Genomic DNA, 25,031 nt, shown 5'->3' with positions numbered 1-25,031 from the left:
GCGCTCCACACCGCGCGCTCTGTTGCAGAGGAGCCCCGGCCGGGAAGTGTGGACGCGTTTCTCCCGAGGCCGGGCCGCCTCGCCCGCTCTAGTCCAGCGGAGCCGGAGCGCCTCGGACCAATCCCCGGTGATTATGCAAGACAGCGGACCAATCAGCTCCGCCAGCTCATGAATATTTATGACCTTGGCTGAGTCAAAGCTTTGAAGCGAGTTTGGGGAGCTCGGCAGCATCATGCTTAGACTTTTCAAAGAGACAAACTCCATTTTCTTATGAATGGAAAGTGAAAACCCCTGTTCCGCTTAAATTGGGTTCCTTCCTGTCCTGAGAAACACAGAGACCCCCAAAAGGGAAGCAGAGGAGAGAGAGAGACCCACACCCAGACCCCGCGAGAAGAGATGACCATGACCACCATGCCAGAAAGTCTCAACAGCCCCGTGTCGGGCAAGGCGGTGTTTATGGAGTTTGGGCCACCCAACCAGCAAATGTCTCCTTCTCCCATGTCCCACGGGCACTACTCCATGCACTGTTTACACTCGGCGGGCCATTCGCAGCCCGATGGCGCCTACAGCTCGGCCTCGTCTTTCTCCCGACCGCTGGGCTACCCCTACGTCAACTCGGTCAGCAGCCACGCGTCCAGCCCCTACATCAGTTCGGTGCAGTCCTACCCGGGCAGCGCCAGCCTCGCCCAGAGCCGCCTGGAGGACCCAGGTACGTGCGCCTGCCAGGGAGAGGGAGAGGAAAGGGTACGAAGGGAGAGAGGGACAGAAGGAGGGAGGAAGGGAGGGAGGAAGGGGGGGAGGAAGAGAGAGAGAGGGGGGAGGGGGGGAGAGAGGGGGGGGGGGGGGGAGGACGCCGGAGCAATGGAGGTTTCGGGTATCAATCTATGTATGGATCCTTGTCATAGCAAAGAAAAAAAAATTTTTTTTTAATTCCACCCAACTCGCAACTATCCAGCAAAGGATAAATCCGAGAGCGTCCCCTGGCACTGTCTGGGCCTCTGGGCGGCTCTGTGCGCGAGCACACAATGCCCCTTTGGAAAACAGAAACCCACATGTGCACGTATTAGTCTCAGTAATTATTTATTGCGTAGCGCTATAAACAATGTATGCAATTAAGGGTAATTAAACCTCAACTACCGCCTGCAAAAATAGCAAACTTTCTCTGCAAAGGCAGGAACTGCACGCCTGGGAACTGCCCCAGTCCGCCTGCAGCGGCCCGGTCCGGCCCTCGGACTTTACGGGACACTTCCCTGGCTTTCGGAGTTTCTTGCGCGTTCTCTCTCGGCCCAGCCTCTGTCACCCCTCAGTTGCCACTCGCCCTCGGCTCCCCGCACTAAAGGCTGTCCCTGCATTAACAGCAGTCCCCCGCTTCTGCTGTCCCTCCAGGGGCTGACTCCGAGAAGAGCACGGTGGTGGAAGGCGGTGAAGTGCGCTTCAATGGCAAGGGGAAAAAGATCCGCAAACCCAGGACGATTTATTCCAGTTTGCAGTTGCAGGCTTTGAACCGGAGGTTCCAGCAAACTCAGTACCTAGCTCTGCCCGAGAGGGCGGAGCTCGCGGCCTCCTTGGGACTCACGCAGACGCAGGTACCTTGCCGCTGCCCCTCTGCCAAGCGGGCTTCCCGCGGCCGGCCTGCGCCCGGAGCTTCATTTCTCGCTCTCTGGGCCTCAGGGTCGGAGACTGTGTGTGTGTGTGTGTGTGTGTGTGTGTGTGTGTGTCCGTCCGTCCGTCCCACCCCTGGCTCTCCCTGCGTCTCTCTCCTTCCTCCCTAGTTCTCTCTGCCCTGGCTCTGTCGCTGCACTCTGTACTCCGCGCTGCCTGCCGCCCGGCCCTCACTCCCTGGACAATCTGATTAGGGCGCGGAAGGATTTCCCTAGACGTTTTGTTTGGGGACTCTGAGGTCACACGTGCCCGAACAACTGGAACAATAGACGCTGGGCTTAATCCCTTCTTTGCCTTTGAAGTGTGTGGCTAATCACTCAGGGCCTGGGCCGGAGCCTCAGTCTCCCTCCTCCTCCTTCTCACCGGGTTGGGGTAAGGCGAAGTCATTTCCTCCGCCTTCTCGCCTCCCCAGTCCCAGACCCTGGAGGAGGATTGCTCTAAGACTCTGGGGGAGCCCATGGGCTTTCTGATCACGACTGGCGCAGGTTTCCAACGTCTGGGCCCATATTTGGAGCAGAGCTGGGGAGAGCAAACAGACACTAAGGAAAGGTTGATGTAAGTCCAAATGAAAAGTTTAACGAAACATTTTGGCCTCCTCAGTCAGCCCCCAACTCAAGGGCAGAAAGGATGGAGCAAAGAGAAATCAGGTGGCATTGCAAATAAATTTCCTCCACTCCTTTCCTCCACTCGGTTCTTTTATTGATGTTCACATTGGACTTGAAGACTCGATGTTGTGCAGGCGCTGCTTCTTCCCCCAGACGATTGCCAGGGTCGCGCTGAGTCCCTGACAAGCGAAGGCCTGGATCCCCCTTAACTCCTCACCACCACGCCCCCTTGGCTCTCTGAGAGCTGGCCCCTGCGGGCCACCGGCGGCCGGCAGCCTGGCCTCCGAGGCTTTGGTTCTTACAGGTGGTGGTGGGGCTCTGCTCCTCCAGCAGGGAGCTGCCCAGTCGCGCAGGGCGGCGAGGGGGATCCTTTCTCCCCTGTCCCACGGCCCCCTTACCTCCCCGACGACCATGGTAGGCACTATGGACCTAGCCGAGTCACATTATTGTCCGCTCTTGCAGGTCAAGATCTGGTTCCAGAACAAGCGTTCCAAGTTCAAGAAACTGATGAAGCAGGGCGGGGCGGCTCTGGAGGGTAGCGCGCTGGCCAACGGCCGGGCGCTGTCCGCGGGCTCCCCGCCAGTGCCGCCCGGCTGGAACCCCAACTCCTCATCTGGGAAGGGCTCGGGCGGCAGCGCGGGTTCCTACATCCCCAGCTACACGTCGTGGTACCCCTCGGCGCACCAAGAAGCTATGCAGCAACCCCAACTCATGTGAGGTTGCCCGCCCGCACCCTCCCGCCTCCTTCCCGTCTCCCCCCCGGCCCGGGCCCCTCCCGCCTCCCGGTCCAACCACCCTGTCCGCAAGCCCTGGGCCTGGAGAGGGGCCCAGGGGCAAAGAAGAAGGAACAGCGAAGGCAGGACGCCCGCCACCTCCTTGGAGTCCCGCGCGGTCTGGACCGGCGACTTCCCGGCGCCCACGCCCTCGCCCTCGCCCCGGCCTAGGCCGCGCGGTGACAGCAGACAGCGGCCTCCGAACGCAGGCACAAGCTCCCGAGGCAGCCAGAGCAGCAAGACGAGCCAGCCGGACCCGACTCGCCGACCCTCAGCTACGTGGGACTATCAGGAAAAAACAAAACAAAACAAACAAACAAAAAACACCCACAAAAAAACAATGTAGAAAAAGCAAAAGCTTTTTTTTTTCTGTTCTGTCTGTCTCTTGTCTCCTTTCGCTCTGTATCTGTGCGCTGACGAAGTCGAGGTCCTCGTCTGTCCGCTGTCCTCATTCTGCGGCCTCTGAAAAAAGTCACCAGGTCGGAAGAGGCTCGGGCCGCCGGCCGCCCAGTTCCACATGCTGGGACGTTTTGTCCTTTCGGACCTTCTCCTGGGCCTGCCTAACCATCTGGGTAGCTCGTTCGGGAATTGGGGGAAATTGGAGGGAGGGGGTTTTATTTATTGAGAAATGGACTTCGCCTGAGGGTGAATGTTGGCCAATTCGCAGTTCTGTGGGGCGCGAGGAGCGCATGGTCCAAAAGTACCGATTATTTCAAACGCACTCGGAAAAACGAATAAGGAGGACCCAGTGATTTTTAACGTATACAGTAACTTTTGTACTTCGCTGGTATGGAGAGGTTGGAACCTAATGCTTTGCATTTTTACATGTTCCACATTATTTTTAAAAGGAAAAAAAAAAAAGAGAGAGAGAAATGAAGCCAACATAATATTCTCATCTCGGGGAAAAACACTTGGTCGCTTTGCCCAGACAAGAAGATCCCAATTCCCTCCTCCGGAGCTCGAGAGAGGACCGATGGGCAGTGAAGAAAAAACAGGCAGTCATAAACGAGTGCCCTAAAGCCGGTGAGCTTTAAAGACAGACAAAAGCAGCACTAATCCCCAGAGGCTCGACCACAGAATAACGCCAGGCAGCACCCTGGACGCCCAGTCTCCAGTGCAGGATCTAATCGCTGTACATATTATTATTGTTGTTAATTATTATTGTTATTATTATTGTTCCGTAAACATGTTGCACAAGCTTAGCTTTTTTCCGTTCTGTTGTGTGTGGCTGTAAAACCTGATGCTTTGTGAAATGAGAATCTTGACATTTTACTTGTGAAATTTGGAAAATGTGATCAATTGAAATCAACCGTGTTTTGTGTTCTCTATGTCAAAGTTTAGTTTTATATTGAGAATGTTAACTTATTGCTTTGTATCTTGGAAAAAAAGAACTTTGTAAATAAGTTATAAAGTTTCTTTGAGACAGTAAAATTATGGTTTCGAGAAAGAACTGCTGTCTGGTGTGCTGTGTGAGGGGGTGCTGTGGGCTGGGCCGGGCCTTCACCTCTGGGACAGATAACGCAGGCGTAGAGACTCCTGGCTCCGGACATACCAGAATAAAGGGGAAGGCCCTCCTGAGACGTTGGGACTGTTCATCTTGCTCTGCTTCTGGCCCCCAAGGGGTCTGATCCCTACCTGGGTTGGAAGGGTGGGCAGCGACTGTCTGGCAAGGGTCCTTGGGGGATGGGGGATCAGGAACAGGTGCTGTGTGACAGAGCGGGGTCTCAGGAACCAAAGGGACTGTGAAGGCTGGCTGAGAGATGAAAGCAGAGCTCAAAGGCAGCCCGCATGGGAGACTTGAGTGCCATCCCACACCCAGTTACTTCTCCGGAAGCCTAGAAGACTGAAAGCAGAGACGCTAGGCTTTGCCCCCTCGCCATCGCGGCGGTCTGGCCTTCCGGCTTTTGCTGGCCCCTAGGGCGCTAGATCCCGACGAGGAAAAGACGCGGCCAGACACCGGAAAGGGGCCGAAGGACTCGTCTGTCGGGCTACACCCGGTCAATCAGTAAGCTACGAGGGACAGTCCTAAGGCGCCACCTGGGCCCCTCCACAGTCACCCTCACCCGTCGGGCCCATCCACAACGAGAAACCCCTTCCCTCCTAATGATCTCCAGCTTCTCTCCATGCCTCAGATGGAAATGCCAAGGGAGGGGCTGGAGGGCTCCGCTGACTCCTTGGAACCCAGGAGCTGGCCGAGTCAAGACCCCCCCACCCTAGCCCGACAGTCCTGAGGCCAGGTCAGTAAGGGGGCACCTCCAGTGGAACGTTCCGATGAATTCTCTCCAGGAGAAAGTGGACTTCGAGCAACTAGAACCAGCCTGGCTCCCTCCACCCGGTGGCCTGGCGTCTCACCCCAACCTCAACCCCCGACCCCACCGCCGAGCCGAGGAAGCTCAGGGAAGCTGCGGGGCCCCGACCGGCTGCTTTGAGCGATTCCCGCTTCCCTCGCACTCGCCTTGCGACACTGCTTCCTGCGGGCTGGCCCTCCGCCTTTGGGGGGCCCTTTGCAGTGCGCGGTGGGGAGCAAAGCGGGGAAGGCAGTGATCTGTGTTGTGACAAGCACCCATTTTTCAATTGGTGCTGGTGAAAGAGCAGATGCTCCAGGCTCTTCTGACGCCCTTTGGGAAGGGGAGGGGAAGTGGTGGAGGGGCGGTGATGGAGGGAGCCGGGGAAATAGTGGGGGATGGAGCCGGGGACCTCGAGGCCCCATCAGGGCCTGGGATTGGGGCTTTTCCTCTCCTGCAGGTCTCCAGAACCCGGAACGCAAATGGGGGAGATCATTAGCAGGAGCGGACGGGCCTCAAAGCTGAGAGGGAACAGAATTTCCCAGGCTGGGTTCGGCAGCAGCCGGGGTAGGGACCTTCCGGGATTTGGTTTTCCCTGGAGACGTGACTTTGCTAGAGGGGAGGTTTTGGTGGGTTGCTCTTACACATCCAACTCCGGTGCGGCAGCCAGGGCCCAGTGCCTGAAGCCACAGGCAAAATCTGTTTGGTCAAGCAGATTTTAATATTTTGAGATATTAGCTTATACTAATTTAATAATCTCTTGCTAACAGTTCAAATAGAGAAATTATTAGTTTTAGCTCAACGAAGGCGGTCTTTAGTTAGGCTCTATTATAATTATAAGCGGTTGCACTTTTTAAAAATGTTAATCTCAATATAGGCCTAATTAATGCTGCCTTGTTACTGACAAGTAGTTCATCAAATATCTGATTCAAAGATTTTCATAATGAGTATATTAATTAAACTATGAATAATCTAAAGGTGGTTATATTTAAACAATACCTCATTATAATGATTAAATACTGATTTCGAATATTATGTCTTAACAATTGTCACTTAGAAAACACAACCTTTCCTTATGTATGAGTCTGTAATGGCAAAATGCAATTTTGGGATTTTTTCCCCCTTGTTCAAAAAATGTGAACCTCATTTTAAAACACTTCTGAAATAGGTTACACACAGCTTAATGATTATCAAAATGACTCTTTTCTGCAAAAAAAGACCCCAAAGTGCGCGTACAGCTGCAAACCCAAGAGGGTCAGCATCATTTCACTGTATTCTCTTCTTGATTACAAGCCGGGCCCATCAAACACAACATAATTACAGTAATTTCAGGTTTATTTATTCTAATGCAGTTTCCCCATCTCTCTGGTAATTATGAGCAATTTTTTCGCCCAGGGAATCTTTTTGCATTAACAAAAGAGATAACGCACTGAAAGCCAAATTTGCTGTGCATTGAGAAAAGGGAAAAAAAAAAATCAAATAGGTGCGAGCTGCCATCTCTGCAATTCTCCGGTACCGAAGCCGGCAAATTGCTTGCAGGTGTATGGAGCAAGCTTGTCAATGGCCAGGCCTCCAAATTAGCAAATGCACAGCGTCGAAGTAGTGAAGACAGACTTAGCAAAATTGCCAAACAACAGATACCTTTTTAATATCTTCTCTCACACTAGCTCTAAAAGGGGCAGGGGTGGGGGGTGTAGGGGCACAAGCAATAATCCCCAGCCCCCTTCTCACTGGTCTTGGCTTTCATAAGCCTGGGACTGAGTGGTCCTGCAAGTGGTAGTCTAGTTGTGCAAGAACCCAGCTACTAAATCTAGGCAATATTTTAAAAATATGAGATTGGAAACATGTTTATAGTTCACAGCTTTCCTTCATTGATTATTATGTTTTATATTTATTTCTTTCTTTTTGGGATCCAAACCTGGGCTGGGTCAGATGGCTCTTCAGCCTTCCCTGTTCTTTGCTAGTTTTAAGAGCTGCAAAAAGTTTAAAAATTCCTCTATCTATATGCACAGAAATACGAATTTATTCTTAGAATCATTTGATGGAGATATTAACTAAATCGCTCCTCTTGAAGAAATTGTCCATTTCTGTCACCAATGGAAAGGTAGGTCTGGGTGCTGGATATAGAACCTGAGATACTTGATCCCAAGAAAAACTGAGAGGAAAGAAGCAACCCAGGTCCCCAGCTATACATTTTTTTATCCTGTTATCCATCTCCTTCGTTCTGTATCTTTTAAAAACCGATTTCAGAATTCTCTGGGTTTTGTCAAGCCACCGCCTGGGTTAAACATCCTGAAATCACAGGCTAAAGCGAACTTTTCTGTTCCTCATCCCGCACAAGCCAAAGGCACCTCCATCAAATGCAGTATGGAGGGTAAGGGTCTGTCCCTCCCATGACTCAAAGAAACCCTCCTTCAGTCCCCAGCTCCACAGCAGACCCCAACTCGTGTAGACAGGCAAACGGCTCTAAAGGGTGCCTTCCCCAGGCTCAAGAAACCTGTCACCCACACCCACTCCTTTGCTACCCCCGCCCTCATCCCCCAACCTTCAGGGATTAACACTTCCTGAAACATCAAGTGTTTTTATAAAAAGGAAAAAAAATAATCCTGACATCGCTGACAAGAAGTTTTGATGGAAGAATTAGCTGGTGCATACATAATCACTCCCCCACCCTCCTACTCCCGGAGCGGGAGCCACCACGGCGGGCGCAGCTCAGCCTTCCAACCCTCTGAAAAATGAAACCAGTTTCCACCCTTACCTTCTTCAGTGTCAATTTCAGATAATCTGGACACAATCTTTGCTAGATCAAATCAAAAGGGTCGAAGGCGGCATTTGGCTGGGAGAATGACCGGAAAGAAAAGGCAAAAAAGGGGGGGGGGAAGGAGGAAAAAAAAAAGAAAAGAAAAATAGGAAATACAAAACCGACCAAACCAGATCAAAACAAAACCAGAAAACCAAAAAGAATCCCCCAGCCCCATCCTCCTATCCTGAGAGTAAAGAGTGGAAAGAGGTCTCCAGGACCAGGCGCCTCCGAGCGCCGCAGGCTTTTTGCAGCGCTGCGCTTGCAGAATAGGACTGAAATTTTCGGCTATATAGCCTCTGTCTTTATAGCTGATGAAAAAAATTGCAGATTATTAGCATAAATGTTTACTCTTCATTACGCTGATGACATTGTGCACTCGAGATCTTGGTAATCTTTGGGAAAATTATGAGTAATTTTTAAAAATTTTAAAGCAGCAGCAGTTACCATGCAATTCAGGCTAATTCTGCGTAGGCTACGAACGGATATAATTATCGAGGAGTCAAGATGTTATGCTAAAAACTATGCATTGATATTCCCATTTATTATGTACATACAACTTTGACAATGTTGATGCTTGAAATAGCAGGAAATTGTCTTGCGCAAAAATTACAGTCCATATTAGGACATCTGAAATTGCGAAGAATTATATAGTAATTGCAGGCTTTCAGATGGGAGAGCCAGAATGCTCAAACTAGTGCAAATGTGGATAAAATTACAGATCAGAGCAAAAATTAGGGAAAAAGGGGGTCTGGGATTTTTCAGGTTGGCTATAGGATTCCGGAAGTGTCTAATGCCACATGATTGCTGCAGCTTTAGGGGAGACATTCATGCCTCAAATAGCGCCTTGGCCAGGGTGGCTTTAATTGAATTTCTTGGGCTTTTTCTTTTAATAGGGGCAAATGAGAAAATTGGCCACCTAAGGCAAATTTTCACTGTTCTCCTCGTGAACATGTCGAGAAGAGAATCCCTTTCCCCGCGTGCCTGCCTTTCCCGGTTTGGATGCCACGGAAGCCCCAGGCCCCCACCCTAAATGAGGCAACGATCAAGAAAGTGACCGAGCCCTACCTCCCGCACCCTCATCCCTACACTCCTTCCTTTCTTATTTCCATTTCTACCCTCCTTCCTTCGGCCCCTTTCCCGGATTCTCGCAAACCCCCTTCACAGAGCAGCCGGGTTGGGCTCGGGAGTTTGCAGGCCGGGGGGCGGGAGGCGGGGAGTGGGGTGCGGGAGCAGCCGTCGGATTGAGGAGTTGGTGTGGATACGAGCCTGCTATTTGGAGGCTTTGGGATGAGGAGGGAAGAAGCTGAGGGTTGTCGGGGCCCGCCCCGCGGCCCCCTAGGCCCTTCTTTGGTCTCTACCGTTCCGGAGATAGCGCCCCCCAGAAACACACACTCCCCACTTGGGCGGCGCTTCTCTCGAGCGCTGAGACACCCTGCGACTTTAAGAAGCTGAGGCCAGGGCGGCGGAGGGATGGGGCGGGGCGGGGGCTGCCCCGGAGGAGGGGGCGACGCGGCGGCTGCGGGCGGGAGAATCCTTCTGGTGCGCGGCCACCTCTCGGAGCATCCTAGACTCGGTCGAGTTCCAGGGCCAGAAGTCCCCATTGTTCCGTGAGCGACGATTTCATTTCTAGGGTGTCGGAGACTCCTGCACCACCAAAAGGAGGGCAGGAACGGGAATGTGGGAAGCCCGCCCTGTTTGCGCCTACGGGCCCAAGTCGGCCCTCTGGGATGACCCCAGAGCTCTCCAAGTCCAGTCTCTCCCTCCCTCTCGCCTCTTCTCCGTCCCCTAAGTTCTAATCTTCTGTCCTGCAGCCCCCGCTTGCCCCACGCAGCTGTTCTCCACCTTCCCGGGCTTCACACCTGATCCTCGCCCTCCCCCGCCCCCCAACTCCTTGTGCTGGCCCGACCCGACCCGGGACGCAGCTGGTGGCCCCAGGGCTCCTGAGGATCCCGCAAACGGCCTCCGGACAGTCGCGCGAGCGCGGCCACACTGCCCGCAAATCGCGAAGACTCAGTAGTGTTTGCGGTCTGGCCCGACCCTGGGGACGAGTGAGCGAGCAGTCGGAGTCGGAGCCGGAGGCGGCCCCTGGAAGAAAGGTCTCTAGAGACTGTGCCTGTGTTCTCACGTGGAGGCTCCAAGACCTGCCTGCGCTTTCTTTTCGGGAAACATCTCGTCTCCCCCGCCCCGCCCGGGCCCAGGCCCCAGGGCGGAATGTAACATCTTGTAATGTGGCAATCACTGCCAAACCCTTCCCTGCGAGGGGAGCTCCCGCCAGGGGGGCCTCCGCATCCGCCCCCGCTGGGGTGTCTAAGGGGGGAGGGGAAGGGGCAGCAGGAAAGGCGCTCGGGGCAGACCCCGGGTGGGGAAGGAGGTCACGGCAGAGGGAGGCTGTTTGGGGTGTCATGACCCTGCCAGAACGCACCAGTCTCCGGAAAGCCTGGTCCGACAGGGCCAGGGGCGCACGTAACTGGAACCTCAGGATCGCGCCCCATCCCCTGGCTTCTGGGGACCCCAAAATCGAATGCAAGGGAGGTATTTTAGGAGGAAGCGAAGATCTGTAGCTTCGTTCTCAAAGAGGTCTCTGATCCTAAACAGGTTTAAGGCACTGGTGGTCGCTGTTCCTTGGCGGGAAAGGAGCCGGCTTTTGACTTTTGAGCTGGAGCTTGGGACGGGGACGCGGGGGTGGGCTGTGTGGGAGTGGGGGAGTTGCTCCTGGGTTTTACTGTCAGTGAGCACGACTTTTTTTTTGAAAGGCAAGGGGAATTCCTGGTCCCCAAGATCGTTCCCCTTCCAGGGGGCTTCTAACACTGGAGGGGACCATTCCACCACATCTGCACTCCTCCCTTTACCCCTCTTTCCCTCCTCCCCCCTTCTACCGCTGAACTGTTTGTAAACAAAGCTCCAGTTTTGCAGCGCACTCTCCGCCCCCATCAAACCTGATACTTCCCCCAAACTCGCCCCACCAGTCTCGGAAATTCTTACACAGGACGGATATTCACAATTTTCACAAGTAATCCTGAAAGAAAGCCGAGGGGGAAGCCTCCTAAACGGTCCCACATTGCAGCCGCTCTGATTAGGCCCGGGATCCGTTCCCTTTCTTCTCTGCTCTCCGCAGCCCGGGAGCCGCGGGGCGGGCGGCGGGAATTCGGGGCAGCGGGAGGGGGGGTGTCTATGCCCCGCGGAGCACCCGGGGCTGGGTGGCCTGCAGCCCTGCGCGCGTTAAGGCCGGGGGGGGGGGGGGGGGGGAACGGGAGGAGAAGTGGAAGAGGGCGCGCCCAGGCTGCCAGCCTCGGGAATTGGAACTCAATACCAGCGCTCTGCCAGAGTTCCGAGCAACCCTGCCAGGGGGTGGAGCAGAGAGCGCCGGGCACCCCTCACTCTTCGGCTTCCCTCCCCCTGCTTCCCAGCGCTTGTCATATCCTGTCTCTGGCCTGATATTTCACGCGAGCAAATGGAAGGGGATTACAATGAAGATTTATGTGTGTTCCGAGCGCGACCAGTTTCCCAGTGTAGGGAGCCGTGATCGCGGCTTCCCATTTCCATTTTTCATTCGCGCTTTGGGGAGCGCAGTCCCGCGCGCGGGGGGTTGGGGGGGGAGCGTGTCTGCTCGGCGGCGGGCTGATCACAGGGCTCCGCGTCTCTCGGCGGGCCGTGAGACTGTGAGAAAGACTTGCCAGCTCGTTGCCCCCGGCGGGGCTGGAGCCGGCCCCTGCCTCCCCCAGCCGCGCTTTGTTTGTCCCCTCGCTCACCCTCCCCCTCCCCGCTCCCTCACTTCTGGGACCTGGGCGCATCCTCGCTTTCGCGTCTCTTTGCCCTTCTCGGGGTCTGCGGAAACGCCCCCTTCCTCTGGCCCCTGCACCCTCCTGCTCTCTGCTTCGCGGGCTTCCCGGGGAAAGACGCGCCGTGGCCTGGCGCGACCCCGCCGCCGCCGGGTGCCAGGTTCGGTGACTCCAGCGAGTCTGTGGGGCCTCGGCCCACCCCGGAGCTGGGGCCGCCCGCCCTCCCGGCTCCCAGGCTCGCTCATGCCAAGGCCTGTTGCGTGATTCCAACTTGGGCTGACATTCCCTGCCCCGGGCGCTCCGGCGTAGGCCTCTTAATCATCTTGTCTGCTGCAGATCCTCGACACCAGCCAATTTACTGCCCCGTCTCTCTTCGCTGGTTTCAGGAGGGGGAGGGGAGTGCGCGCAAAGGAGGGGAGGGCACATTCAACCGCAGGAGGAAGGCTGGCACCAGCTACTGGCACTCAAAGAAAACCACGGAATTTGGAGCTGGGGGATGGGGGTCTGCTAGGCAGCGGCTGCTTAGAGAAGCTAGAATCACGGGGTCAATGAGCTTCAGCTCAGGCCTTCCTAGCCTGGGAAAACAATGCAGGAATGTGAATGGACACTGGATTTGTAACCTCCCTGTCTTTCCCAGAGCCCCACTCCCTGACCACACTCTGTTGTAAGCTAGACTCCATGCAGGGCCCAAAACTATCTGGCCAGAAAAGACAGGATTTGTGTCAGGATGATGCCACTGAACCTGGAAAGTCACCCCCATCTCTTGTCTGCTTTTTGGCAGAGGTTATCTGAAGACATGCAAGGATGGCCTGAATAGCCATCCTAGAGGAGAGGAGGCCTGGATCTGGCTAGCAGGGTTCTCTGGCCTGCCCCTAAATTCCTCTCCAGTAGAAGCTGGTCCTTTCAGGGGGGATGGCTGAGGTTCAGGTTCTCATATAAGAAGGGCTCTGAGCTCTCTCAGCTCTACAGTGCTGCTCTCCCACATGAGGTGAAGCTGGAAAGGCCTCTGGGTAAGTCTGGGCCTCATAATCACAGGCATGAGTAAAGCCTCCCTCTTTGGGGGACATTGGGACAAAACAATGTGCTACTAATAGCAAAAATGAGTGCTTACCATGTGCCAGGCACTGTGTTACATCATTGTCTCACTATATGCTCACAAAAACTCTGAGATAGCTGTTATTCTTTCTCCTGTCTTATAGATCTGCAAACTGCAGCACAGAGAGGTTAACGTGAGTAGCCCAAAGTCACAGAATCAGTGATGAAAACTAAGATACTTCCGTTGTAGGCCTCAGTGCTTTGAAGGAAAGGGACTTCTAGTTCAGGCCTGCATTACCCACCTACCCCTGGCCTTTGCAGAGAATGACAGAAAGTAGGGTCACTTCCCACACTGGAAGCTGGTTGGGTGGGACCCCAGGTGGAAGGCAGAGCTGAATGGTGTGTGGGCCTTTCCCCTCAGAGAATGTGAGGTGGAAGGGGGCCACCACCACAGCAATGTGCATCAGTCCCTGGGCGAATGTGCCCGTATGCTTGAGCGTGCCCAAATGGGTTTGTGTATCAGTGCATGCGAAGATGCGCGGGCCTGAATGCGTGTGTGACTCAGTAGGAGCGTGTGACTGTGAGTGTGTGTACGAGTGAGAGTATGTGATAGTACAGATGTGACTGTAAGAGTCACAGAGTGTGATTGTATGTGTTAGCGCAGCCCTGTATGCCGGAGTCGCCCTACATTCCAGAGCAGCCAACCGAGTTTCCCGCGGGCCGGGTGACTCACCGAGTTCTCAGCTCAGCCGGCCCCAGAAGGGCCACGGGGCAAACGGAGGGGAGGGTCCAATGCAGGGGTCTGACCCCGGCTTCGGCAGCGCTCAGGCTGCGCCTGCGGGTCCCCTGCGGCGGCTCGGAAGCGCGGCCCGGCCGGCACCACCGGTGCGGGGGCGGCAGAGACCGCCCAGGCGCGGGCCAGTGGCGCCGGCGCTGGAGGGGCCCGGCGGGCAGAGGCTGCAGCCGCCCCGGCGCTGAGTGACTCACCGCGCCTCGAGCTGGCAAAGCCCGCGCCAGGACTCGAGTGCCCGCCGAGCGTGAACATTTCCGGGAGGCCCCGCGCCGAGCGCGCCTGCTCCCGCCTCGCCGCGCCTCACCGCTCTCGCAGCTTCTGAAAGATGTGTCACTCTTGGCCGGCCAGGTTCCCCGCCCGCGCTGAGGCTCGAGGGTCCGGGTCATGACACCAAGGAACAAGCGCACACATCCAATGAAAACAATAATTTATTTAAATAATCTCTTCATATTGTAAAATCAACATTAAGAAGCATGTTGTTTTCATAATAAATAACCCCAAAATACCTTTCACTTCAAGAACAAAGACTTTAGGGTAAGATAAAACAAAACCAAATCAGTAGCTTAGTTTAACTGAGAAAAATTTCAAAGGGAAAAATAAAATGGAGGGGTTGCTGAGGTCACTGCTAAACCGCAGTTTTCACAAGTGGGGATTTACAAAAAAGTCTGAAAAGACGAGTATTTTTATACAAATAAATCAGTGGGAAAATCTGCACAGACACCTTTATTTACAAACTATGTCGAAGTCCAGCCTAACCATCCTGAATAGGTTTTAAAAAAGATAATTTAAACACATTTTTTTTTGCAGTGTCCGCATATTAAAAAATCATTTTTTCCCCAACATCAAAATGAGGTCATCCGCAAAGGCACCTAAACTTTTAAAAAAATAAAAATAAAAAAACTCCACTGGTGATGGAAGAGGAGAGAGCTAAGGGAGCGTTCCTGGGGGAGATCTAAGGCGGGGCAGAGTGGGGCTCCGAGGGCTGGAGACAGCAGGGCAGAAAAAAAGCGGCGGGCCGCCCGGGTCACGGGGCCGTGTGGGGGAGGGCGCGCAGGCCGGGGAGGTCAGTCAGCCCAGCCGACTGGAGCTGGGCCTGGGGGCGGGCACGGAGAAAGGAGCCTCAGAGCACCCTGGAAGCCTCGCGGGCGGGGGAGGCGTCCCTCCCCCCGGACTCAGCTCGTGGCCCGCGGCGAGGAAGGCGCCCGACCGCCTCGCGGGGCGCGGAGGGGTGGGGGAGGCATGTCCGAGGCGGGGCTCAGGTCGGAAAGGCGGCCAAGGCGGGAGGCCTTGCCGGGGGCCTCGAAGAACCTTCCAGTTCCCGGCCGCTCGGTGGCCGCGCTAGGGAGCAGGGCCCGTGGCAGGCCATCCCGGGCCGCTCGTCCCTGAAGTTGGGAGGCGTCCGCGGGCCAGCTGGAGGGACCCTCTGGCTCTTGGGGCGAGCACTGAGGATCACCGGTCTCTGCTCTCTCAGTCTCTGGCGCAGTCTCCCTCGGGTTAGAAAATCGTCCCCGCGCTCACCGGGGCGCCCCCGCCGCCGTGGTGGTGGTGGTGGTGGTGGTGGTGGTGGTGCGGCTGCGGGGTCTGCGTTGGGTGCAGCAGCGGCGCGGCGGCCTGCAGGTGTGAGGCAGGGCCCGAGGCCTGGTGGTACCACGGGTAGTTGCCCAGGAAAGCCGAGGCCGCGCTGCTCGGGCTGGAGCCCGAGCTGCCCGCGCCGCTGCCGCCGCTGCCCGGGCCGCCGCCGCTCCCCATCCGCTGCTGCGCGCTGAAGTCCCAGGAGGCCGGCGCCGACACCGGCGGCGAAGCGCAAGGTGGCGAGGTGCTGGCCCCTGGGTGCTGCTCCGAAGGGATCTCACCGCTTTTCCACATCTTCTTGAACTTGGACCGGCGGTTCTGGAACCAGATTTTCACCTTTGTGGAAAAGGGACCCGAGCGTTAGTGGAAGAACCTGATCTGGGGCAGGGGAGGGGAGGAGGCAAGCACGCTGGGCAGGTAAGCGGATCACGTGCCGAGGCCTCGGAGGCTGGGATGGCTCCCACTCTATTGGGAGGGAATCTCAGAAAGTCGGAGACAGCTGGTGTGGGTGCACCGTGGTGATGGTGACGGGGGAGAGGGTCAGGAGGGCCAGTTATTTTACCCGCTTCATCAGTTTCGCGCGGAAAGACTGTGAAAGCGGATTTCTGCCCACCCCGGTCCGCGCCCCCCCACCCCCAACCCCCGGGGGGGATTTCAGCTTCACGCGTAGAAGTTTAGGCCGCTCAAGGCGCGGGCCTCGTAATCCTTAAAAATTTTTAAAACGTTGTCCTGACCCCGCCTGCTTCCCAGCCATCCCAGACCAGAGCGCTCCTCGTTCCCCTCCAGGCCGGGAGCCCTCACCTGAGTCTGGGTGAGGCCCAGAGACGCCGCCAGCTCCGCTCGCTCGGGGAGTGCCAGGTACTGAGTCTTTTGGAAACGCCTCTGAAGAGCCGCCAGCTGGAAACTGGAGTAGATGGTGCGGGGTTTCCGGACTTTCTTTGGCTTCCCATTCACTATCCGGATTTCAGGCTCGAGGTCCTCTTTCTCTGCAACGCAACGCAATCGTGAGAACAGCGCAACCGGGGGCCCCAAACAGTTCCCGCTGGGCGTAGGGGCCTGGCGTGGGACTTGGCCTCAGCCGGGAAGCGGGTTCTCCGAGACGCAGCGGGGCGCTCAGACTCAACTTCGCTAAGTGCGGACTCGCGCCGCCACGGAACCCGGGAGCTGGATTCTCCGGGAAGGGGAAGAAGGAGCCAACCGGAGAGAAAGAAGGAGCAGGTGGTAAGGAAATGGGGTTACCATGAAGCATGCCCCGCGCGCCCACTCGGCCCCCCAAGGCCGCCCGGTCCCACCAGCCGAGCACCGAGGGACGTACCCAGTGACCCCCCTCCCCCCACCCCGCAGATTGGTGGTTGAGAAGGGTAAAAGGCGCAGGGCGGGCAGGGAGCGGTCAGTGTAAACGCCAGGGTTCCGGATGGATCCCCGACCCAAACCATTTTATCCCACCCATCCCAGTAACGAGACTGACTTGTCGCCCGTGACGCCAGCGTTGTGCGTACCAGGTTCGTTGTTGGCCGGGGAAGAACTGGTCCCGTAGGGTGCGTAGGAGGTGTAGGCGGCGGTGTAGCCCAGGTCGTAGCCGCTCTTGGCCGAATAAGGGACGTTGTTGAGGCCGCTGGCGTGGTACTGGTAGGAACCCATGTGCGCGTAGGGCGAGCCCCCACTGCCGCCGCCGCCCGCCGGGTGCTGCTGGTTGGTGTAGTAGCTGCTGTCGGTAGCTGTGGATACCGGGAGTGTGGGCGACTCCTGGGGCTTGTGGAGGCTGCTGCCGTTGCTGCCGCCGGGGCCAGCGCCGCCGCCGCTTGGGGGCTGCTGGTGCTGGTGGTACGTGCTGGAGGCCGTGATCTGGGTTGAGTGCATATCAGCCACCAGATTGTCAAAGACTCCAGTCATCCTGGCCCGGGACGGGAAAGAGCAGGGGTGGCGGGCGCGAGGGGGCAAGCGAGGCGCCTCCTCCGTCTCTCCCTGTCCCCTCCAGCAGCCAATGTAATTACGGGGGGTGAGGGAGGGTGGGGAGGAAAACAAGAAATGTGGCAACGGTCTGGGCAACTCCTCCTCCGGGGGAGGCGATCACCGTGCGCTGCTCGGGACGGCTGCCGCCGGCCGCATCCTCTCTCCGCCTCTCTACCCGCTCGGCTTCTCGCCCAGCGCCGGCTCGGGCGGGGGGCGGCCGTGGAGGGGGCAGGGGTGGCGGGGCCGGGCCAGGGCTCCGGGAGGCGGGAGCAGGTGAGCAGCCCAGAGCGGCCTTACGATTGTCTGCGGGGCGGGTTCGGGCAGGGTGGGCATTTAACACTCGTCACGTGAGCGCAGGCGACGTCACCTGGCAACAGCCAATCCCAAGCGCCGGGCCGCGGGGCTACGGGCGCTCGGGGACGCCCGGCCGGGGGGCTGGTGACACAGGGCGGGCGCTGCGGCTGCTGTGGTTGCGGGTGCAGACAGGCCGCTGCTGAATGTGAGCAGCGAGGCGAGGGATCGGGGAAGGGGCGCGGTGGGGAGTCAGGGTGGCCAGCAGCAGTAGGACCGAAGGCGTGAGGACGGAGACTGGCTCAGAGGAAGAAGCCACGGGGTCTCCCATCCCATTCTGTGTTCAAGGGCCAACCAGTCCCGATGGTTCGTATCTTCCTGTCCGGGGTCAGCGTTCAAACATTAATCAAAGCGGTGCCCAGAGTCGGGCCGGGTCTGGCTCCGCTTTTCCTCGAAGTGTCTGGCAGTTACTCACTCTTGTCAGTCATTCGGCACTTGACAAAGTCAATTGATTTAAATTATCCATAAACCACGTATAATAATACCTACTTCCACATACTGGCTAACCAACCCACAGGAATATTAGGCAATTAATTAGATAATGTTTAAACGATTTTTTTCTTGTTGCTTGCGTGAAAAGCTATATAAATTCAAAGGTATTCTTATTAATGATGTATTCGAAACCATATTTTCCTTGTACTTTCCTGATAGGACGAGACTTCGAGCAATTATGTATATTTGATGGTTAACTGACAGGTCAAAAGCGATCCCAGGAATTTCCTCTCTAGGTTGGAACGCTAGATCAGATTGACCAGATGGCCTTCAAAGTTCGTTCTAATTCTAAATTCCATATTTTTATGACAAAGAAGTGGCCTAATAGGTGAGAGAGTCTTCTCGATGCTACAAGTCTTGGTAAGCTTACAGAAACAAATAGAAAAAAGTTTTATCTCAAGCACTTAACCCTATTTTACGGTTCTTTCAGTTTAGGACCCTGTTTCGTCCTGTCATTGCAATTTCTTCTTCTTTTAAATCTGAAGTGGCGACTTCCCCCATATCAGTATTTCCTAGCGGTTGGGGACCGTGGCCCGGAGTTGAGGGACACTCGCCATACTGGACTCCCCAAATTCGCAGTTCCCGCGGCAGTGCTTGCCTTGTGGCGACACCTGCTGGAGATATGCGTGGTTGCAGCGGGCCCAGTAGACGGTCTAATAACGCTGAGGCGCCAGTCTCTGAAACCCCCCAAAAGAACAAAATAGTAATTAAAAGCCACAAAATTGTGCTAGTGCGAGCCATCTGAAGCACCCCTTCCTAAAGACATAACATGTCGCTGAAAGAACTTGTTTCAACAACTGCCTAATGGAAAACAAGTTGATACTTTGAAAAATATGATCTTGGTCTTCTTCCCCAGAAAAAGCAAGTGTGTAATTAAAACTCCAGCATCCACACAGCTCACTCTCTGCGGAATAATGAGGAAGGTAATCCACCCTCAAATCTGCCTGGATTTAGTTCCCAGCCTTCCTTTTGGTTAAGGAAGGCCCCTTGATGGAGGCTGGTGAACTAGTTAGAAACGCTTGGGGAGGTGGGGCTCTCACCACCAAGGGACTGCCTTGCCTTACCGCTGTGCTCAGCCTGCTGCTTTTGGGCCCCAGTTACAAAACTAATCTCTAGATATTTTATCAGTATTGCCTTTTGGTATCTTGACTCCAAATTCCAAGAGTTTCTGTCACCACAGTGGTAGCTGCTTTGGCCTGATGTAGAACCCCCCCCCCCACCAAAATGAAATATAAAAGAGATAATTGCCCTAGTTTTGCCTTTTCCTTGCTCCTTTGTTCCCACTCCAAGCATGTCCTCTAGGCTTTTTCATGGTGGCAAGTTTATTGTATTTTGTTATCTATGAGAACCTCCATTAATAACCTAAAGTCTAGGTCAGCTGAGGTCTGGAAAATGGAATCTTCCTGGAAGAAAATATGATTCCAGTTTCCCTTTAACTGGAAAATAAGGGACTGTATGTGTATATGGGAGAAAAGACCAGAGGCAATGAGCAAGGGGATAGAGCAAGAGCGAGGGAACCAGAGAGGCAGAACTTACAACTGCATTTGGAGAATAAAGTAAAGACTTGAAATATGAAATCTGATAATTCAGTCACAAAGCTGGGTTTGCCCCAATGATCTGGTCACCACATCACAATATCCTAATGACTTCCTCATTTTGGTCTAAAGTCAGGGAGACAGTACCCTAGAGAATGGACACATTCGTCCACAGTTCAGAGCAGAGGGACGCCCCTCTCCACAGTGATCTGAGAAGGGTAGAGGGACACCTCTGTGTGGCCACACTCCTCTGCCTCAGAGCACTCTCCTTCCCCTTTTCTGCTTTTGGTTTTCTCGCTTGGCAGGGGCATTCTTTTACTCTCCGGGGAACTAGAGAAGAATGGGGGAAGTAGGGGAGCTCAGTGTTTTTGCTCTGGCCTCCTACATCCCAGTCGCTTCGCTAAGACATTCCCGCTTTGAATCTCATGCCCATCAGGTTGCTGCTGCGGTACTTTATCAGGTCACGGAGTCCCGCTGTGTCCTCCCAGGAGAGCCTCGAGGTAACCCTTGCCAGACGTGGACGGAATCACCGTTCCCATTGGACAGAGGAACACTGAAGGTAGAGGGTAGAAAGGACATTCTTTGAGTCGGGTACCCCTACTTTCTCTGTTGCTGTAGCGCAAATCACAGGGTATTTACTCTGAGCCTTGGTGAACAGCTGGAGATCAGGTCTTCCATGCCTTGTTTTCAGCCCCTGACCTACCGCTGCCTTGGGCTTCGCCTGGCCCAATGCACTGCCTTTGCTCTACCATTGGGCATCCTCCATTACACTGAGGGGTCCAGTGGGGGAGAGGATGCCCCCTGTCGGGAGGGAGCTCAGGGTGCCCTCCGTGCGCAGAGGGATAGGCTTATTCGCACTTGCCTACTCTCCTGGGGGGGGGGGGGCTGTCACATGCACTGTTGCTGGACTGCCCCTTGTCCCCACTTTGCACTTTCCCATAGAGGGTCCTGGGGACGTGGGTTTCTGGGCCATTGGTCCTAGAGGCATTCTTTCATGTTTTCATCCCCCTAGAAGTTCTAGGAGTCTGAGCTTTTGAATTTCTTTTGGGTTCATTCTAGAATTCAAAGACGTTGGGAGAAGTTGGGAGTTTATGGGAGCCTCCTATCTCCACCTTTCCAGGACCATACTGGCCTGCTCTCCTCCCTTCTTCATTGGCCATTGCGTCTTCTTGGGGACAACGCTTGCCCGATCCTTTCGCATTGCTAGTGTCCTCAACTTGCCCCCTCATCCCTAACAGAGCCTCCAGGGATTCTGGATGCGGTCAGCTCCTCACAGACCCTTCCACCCTTAAGCAGATGGGATCTCTGGCTCCGGGGTCTGCCTACTTGGACCCCACTTTTTTCCTAGGCGTAAACTCCGCGAGAGCGCATAATAGAAACACACCCACTGCTGACGTGGGGACCTTGAGAAAACCTTCAGGGACACTCAGCAAAGACGTCATTTGAAATCAGGTCTGGGCCGCAGAGGCAAGGCCGCTTCGCGCTGGGTTTTTGGCCTGGGGCTCACGGGGGAAGGCTGCACTATCCCACCTTTCCTGTGCCAGGTGCTTTGAGCAGAGCGCAATGGGGCCGGTGGGAAGGGGGCCCTGACAGTCCCGAACACACCCCTCCGGCCCAGGAGCAGACCGGAAGGAGAGTGTTCTCCCAGAGACTAGCAGGAGCGCGGGCATTGAGTGGGAGGGATCGCCGGGCGACCCGGAAAGATCCCGGAACAGGTTCGAGGGTCAACCCCGAGGACCGGAGGCGGGCGCCACCTGGCCCTGCTCGCCAACCCAAGACCCTGCTGTTTCCGCCAAGATTACCTTTCTATCTGCTGGTGTGAGTAAAGCAAAAGGATTTGAACGGGAATGAGCCTTCTGCCTTCTAGGTCTTACTGACGCCCCCCCCCCCCCCCCCGCCAGGCCCATTTCACTTTATAGACTACTCAGTGGTTAAAGAGAGCAAAAGCTAGGGTTCCTGGCCCTTGAGGGTACCCAGCATGGGTCGAGGCTCTGAGACGCTAGGCCGGTGGCCTCCCCATTGAGTCCGCGCTCACAGGCCTGGTTACTAAGAGCTCAGGCGGGCAAGCAGCAGTGGGCGAGGGAAAGACCCCTGGGACGGGCACTTTGCACCTGGAGCCGCACTCACATTGCGTAAGGAACCGGAGGTGTGCAAATGGCTCACAACAAGGTTCGTCCACGGACCTGAAGAAAACAGTCCCCGACCTTCCCCGCCCCTACTCCCTGCCTCAGCTCCCCGCCCTGGCTGCACCGCCCCACGCCTCAGGGAACCTTTGGGCGCCAGCCGGCCGAGGTGCCGGGCGCTCCCGGGCTGCGTGCAGGAGCTGGGAGGGGAGCGCTGCTTTCGTGCTGGAACCTTCTGTCATCCGCGTGTGGCTCCAGGCTGTCAGTTTGAAACCTCAGCTCCTCGCAGAGGAGGTGCGGAGGGTGAAACCTCACCACCGGAGGCTCACAGCGCTGGGTTGTCAGTTACGGCACGCTTCTGGAACTTTCAGTACCAATTTTTGCCTTTTGCCTTCCAGGTCTTAGATCTTAGTCAGGTCCCTTTTATTTTGTCTATTTGGTGGTTAAAGCGTGCGCGCGCACACTCATATCCACACACACTCCACCAAACGGGGAGAACTCGTAAGGAACCCTTTGAAACTCTGAGTATCCTTTTGGGTACACGGATTCCTTTCTCTCCACTCCCTTTCCCCTCTCCCCGCCCCGCCCCACGCTGCTTCTTCACTCACTAAAGAGTTGTGCCAATTCATAGGGTTGTTTTTTTTTTTTTTCCCCTAAGATTTTATTTGTTTATTTGACAGAGAGAGACACAGCGAGAGAGGGAACACAAGCAGGGGGAGTGGGAGAGGGAGAAGCAGGCCTCCCGCAGAGTAGGGAGCCCGATGCGGGGCTCTGGGCCGAAGGCAGACGCCTAAGGACTGAGCCACCCAGGCGCCCCGCCAATTCATAGGATTGCAAAGAGGTTGTGTTCACGCCAGCGGTAGGAGCCAGATTCCACTGAGTTGAACCACTGGTTTCTGTCTGGCCTTTGGAAAAAGACTTAATTTTTCTGTGCTTCATTGTTTGCACCTGTAGAATGCTGGTAATAATAACAGTACCTCCCTCATGGGATTACTGCCTGGGAACATACCATTACATGTTTTCTGGACTGCTGCCTCGTTTATCTGGAGAACTCTGCATTCTATGACCTGGGCTCCACAAGTGTTAAGAGGCCAAGGCAAGGGTATTTGCCCACTTCTCCAGTGAGAGAAAGCCTTCTTCAGGAGCCTAGAGCAGTCGCGGCCTCCAGGCTCCAGTGGACTGGAGCAGGCAAGGGATCCGGGCGTGGGCCTCCGAAGGGCCCGCAATGCGTTGTCCAGGTGCTTTGGGAAGAGGTCAGGTGCTGGTGAGGCTGCCTGCTGCCCAGAATTTAGGAAAGGTTCTAAAGCAGCTTCTAACCCATGCGGCATTGCCCTACCCTCTTGCAGTCTGCTGGGCAGAGCACCACTAGGTGAAGTCTTAGATAGTTTCCATGTGTGGCATACCCAGTCTGCTTCTGCTCACCTCTCTGAACATGCAGAGGGGGTGGGGATGGGGAGGAGCCCTGCAAATTATTCATAGGAAATTGTCCCTCTGGTTAGCTATCCCTGGCTCCTTGCATCTTTTTTTTTTTTAATTAAAAAAATTATTATTGTTAAAAAATTACAAAGTAATACAGAGTGGCTGTTAGACAATCAAACAGTATTAGAAATATACTAGAGTGGTTAAAAGTAGAGACTCTAGGCTTAAATCCTAACTTGGCCATTTGCTAGCTGTATGACCTTGGGAAAATTTACTGCTCTGTGCCTCAATTTAATGTTTAATCAGAGTAAAACTTCATGATTTGGACTAGTAGTGGATACTTGTGGACCAAGTGCTGCCTCCAAAAATCTGATTTGGGGGAGAACACAGCTAGACCATCATTTCCGAGCTTCCCTTGCAGTTAGGTATAATGATGTGATTCAATTCTAGGCAATGAATGGAACTTGAGCGAAAGTCATGTGTGCCACTCCTAGGATGGAACCTTTAACACAGCATTGAGACTCCTAGCTGCTCTTTTCCCCCATCCACTGGCTGGAACCAGCCCCGACTATGCAGATGACATGGCCCTAGGGGAGTCACTTAGGGGAATCTCCAACACTTGTCTTGGAAGGTTACCTGACCAAGAAATAAACTTCTGATATTTTAAGAATTTTGGGATCTATTTTTTACAAAATATTTTCTTTGGAGTCACCTAATAGAGTGCTTAACTGGGGCTCCAGCAAATTCTATCATGGCTTTGCATCATCACACTGGAGATATATAAGCTTAACTACTATAACTAATATGACCTTGGAGTCAGAGGGTGATGACTTTGTCAGCAAAGTGTAGAAAAAAATCCAGGACGTCTTTTGCCTGTGAAAACCAGACTTTGTATTGGGAGGTGAGCATAGAACTCAAACGATTTGATTCCTAGGTGCATTCAGTCCATGGATAGAAATAGGTTAGCACAGCTGGTGGTTATCATTAGGAACATAAGTCTTAAAATGATCGTTAGTGAGGTTCTGGCAGGTCTAAGCCAAAATCATATGAATTTCCTTTGAAAGGTGACAGGTTGCAGAGGTTTGTCACCCTGCCATGTGGGGCCCTCCCTTCCATGTCAGTGTCACTCTTGCCTTGGGGCACATGCTTATTACGCTTCGAGTTGTCATGAGGTGGTAAGCCCACTTCCTACTATAGTCTGTACAGTACCTAAACTAATGGGATGGGCCAAGGGCAAGGCAATACAAAGGCTAGAAGTACTAATAATGAAATAATTTAAAATAGAAACAAAACAAAACAGTAGATTTCCCATTAACAGGGCCCAAATAGCTGTCCGAATACTTTGAAGAAAGTATACAAATACAAGTGAAAGGACTTTGAGGTGTTATTTTGGATGATTTCAAGACATTATTTTTTGCTTATTTTCCAGTCCTCAGCCGTGTTCTTCTGGCCCATATTACCACACAGATAAGTTCTAAATTGATAATGTGCTTTGGTTCCTTTTAGAACCGAGCACAATTTATCTCCACTTTCCAGAAAAGGTAGACCACTAAGGAGCCATGCCAACCAAGACTGTTGCCTTGTATAAGACTTCGATGACACCCAGTGGTCATTTATGGTCTTCATCTACATCATCCCAATTCAGAGTAGAGCCAACACATTGTACAAATTAGTATAAGGAAAGTGCTGTTTGTTTATTAAATAAAACAAAACAGAACTTCATTGTAACATGAATACCCAAACCCTGACACTCTCCACAGAGGGAGACATCTTGTGAAGTAAGTGGCAGCTAGACTTCACGGCCTCAAATGTTGTGTCTTAACAATGTTACCTTGAGCATTTCTCCCTATG

General features: G+C 54.5%; 2 protein-coding genes across 3 annotated transcripts; one reads left to right on the top strand and one right to left on the bottom strand.

The window, feature by feature from the left end:
- On the top strand, nucleotides 1-2,984 carry DLX1 (distal-less homeobox 1). Of its 2 annotated transcripts, XM_035006637.1 has the most exons (3): nucleotides 1-709; nucleotides 1,387-1,586; nucleotides 2,730-2,984. In XM_035006637.1, exons 1-3 carry the CDS (start codon nucleotides 397-399, stop codon nucleotides 2,982-2,984), a joined length of 768 nt encoding a protein of 255 aa, XP_034862528.1. In that variant the 5' UTR covers nucleotides 1-396. The 2 variants fall into 2 exon arrangements, with proteins under 2 accessions (XP_034862528.1, XP_034862529.1); XM_035006638.1 differs by lacking the exon at nucleotides 1,387-1,586 and having other exon boundaries at nucleotides 2,730-2,806.
- A 12,221-nt stretch (nucleotides 2,985-15,205) lies between these two features.
- On the bottom strand, nucleotides 15,206-17,200 carry DLX2 (distal-less homeobox 2). Its single transcript, XM_035006636.1, has 3 exons — nucleotides 16,807-17,200; nucleotides 16,109-16,293; nucleotides 15,206-15,643 (listed from the first exon to the last, which is right to left on the bottom strand). The coding sequence occupies exons 1-3, from the start codon at nucleotides 17,198-17,200 to the stop codon at nucleotides 15,230-15,232; spliced, it is 993 nt and encodes a 330-aa protein (XP_034862527.1). The 3' UTR covers nucleotides 15,206-15,229.
- Between the last annotated feature and the right edge of the window lie 7,831 nt (nucleotides 17,201-25,031).

Source organism: Mirounga leonina, unplaced genomic scaffold, assembly GCF_011800145.1.
Source record: "Mirounga leonina isolate KUSES-001 unplaced genomic scaffold, KU_Mleo_1.0 Mir_151, whole genome shotgun sequence".
Classification (NCBI taxonomy): domain Eukaryota; kingdom Metazoa; phylum Chordata; class Mammalia; order Carnivora; family Phocidae; genus Mirounga; species Mirounga leonina.
The sequence above is the reverse complement of the archived record's forward strand: the minus strand, read 5'-3'. Positions and strand labels throughout refer to the sequence as shown.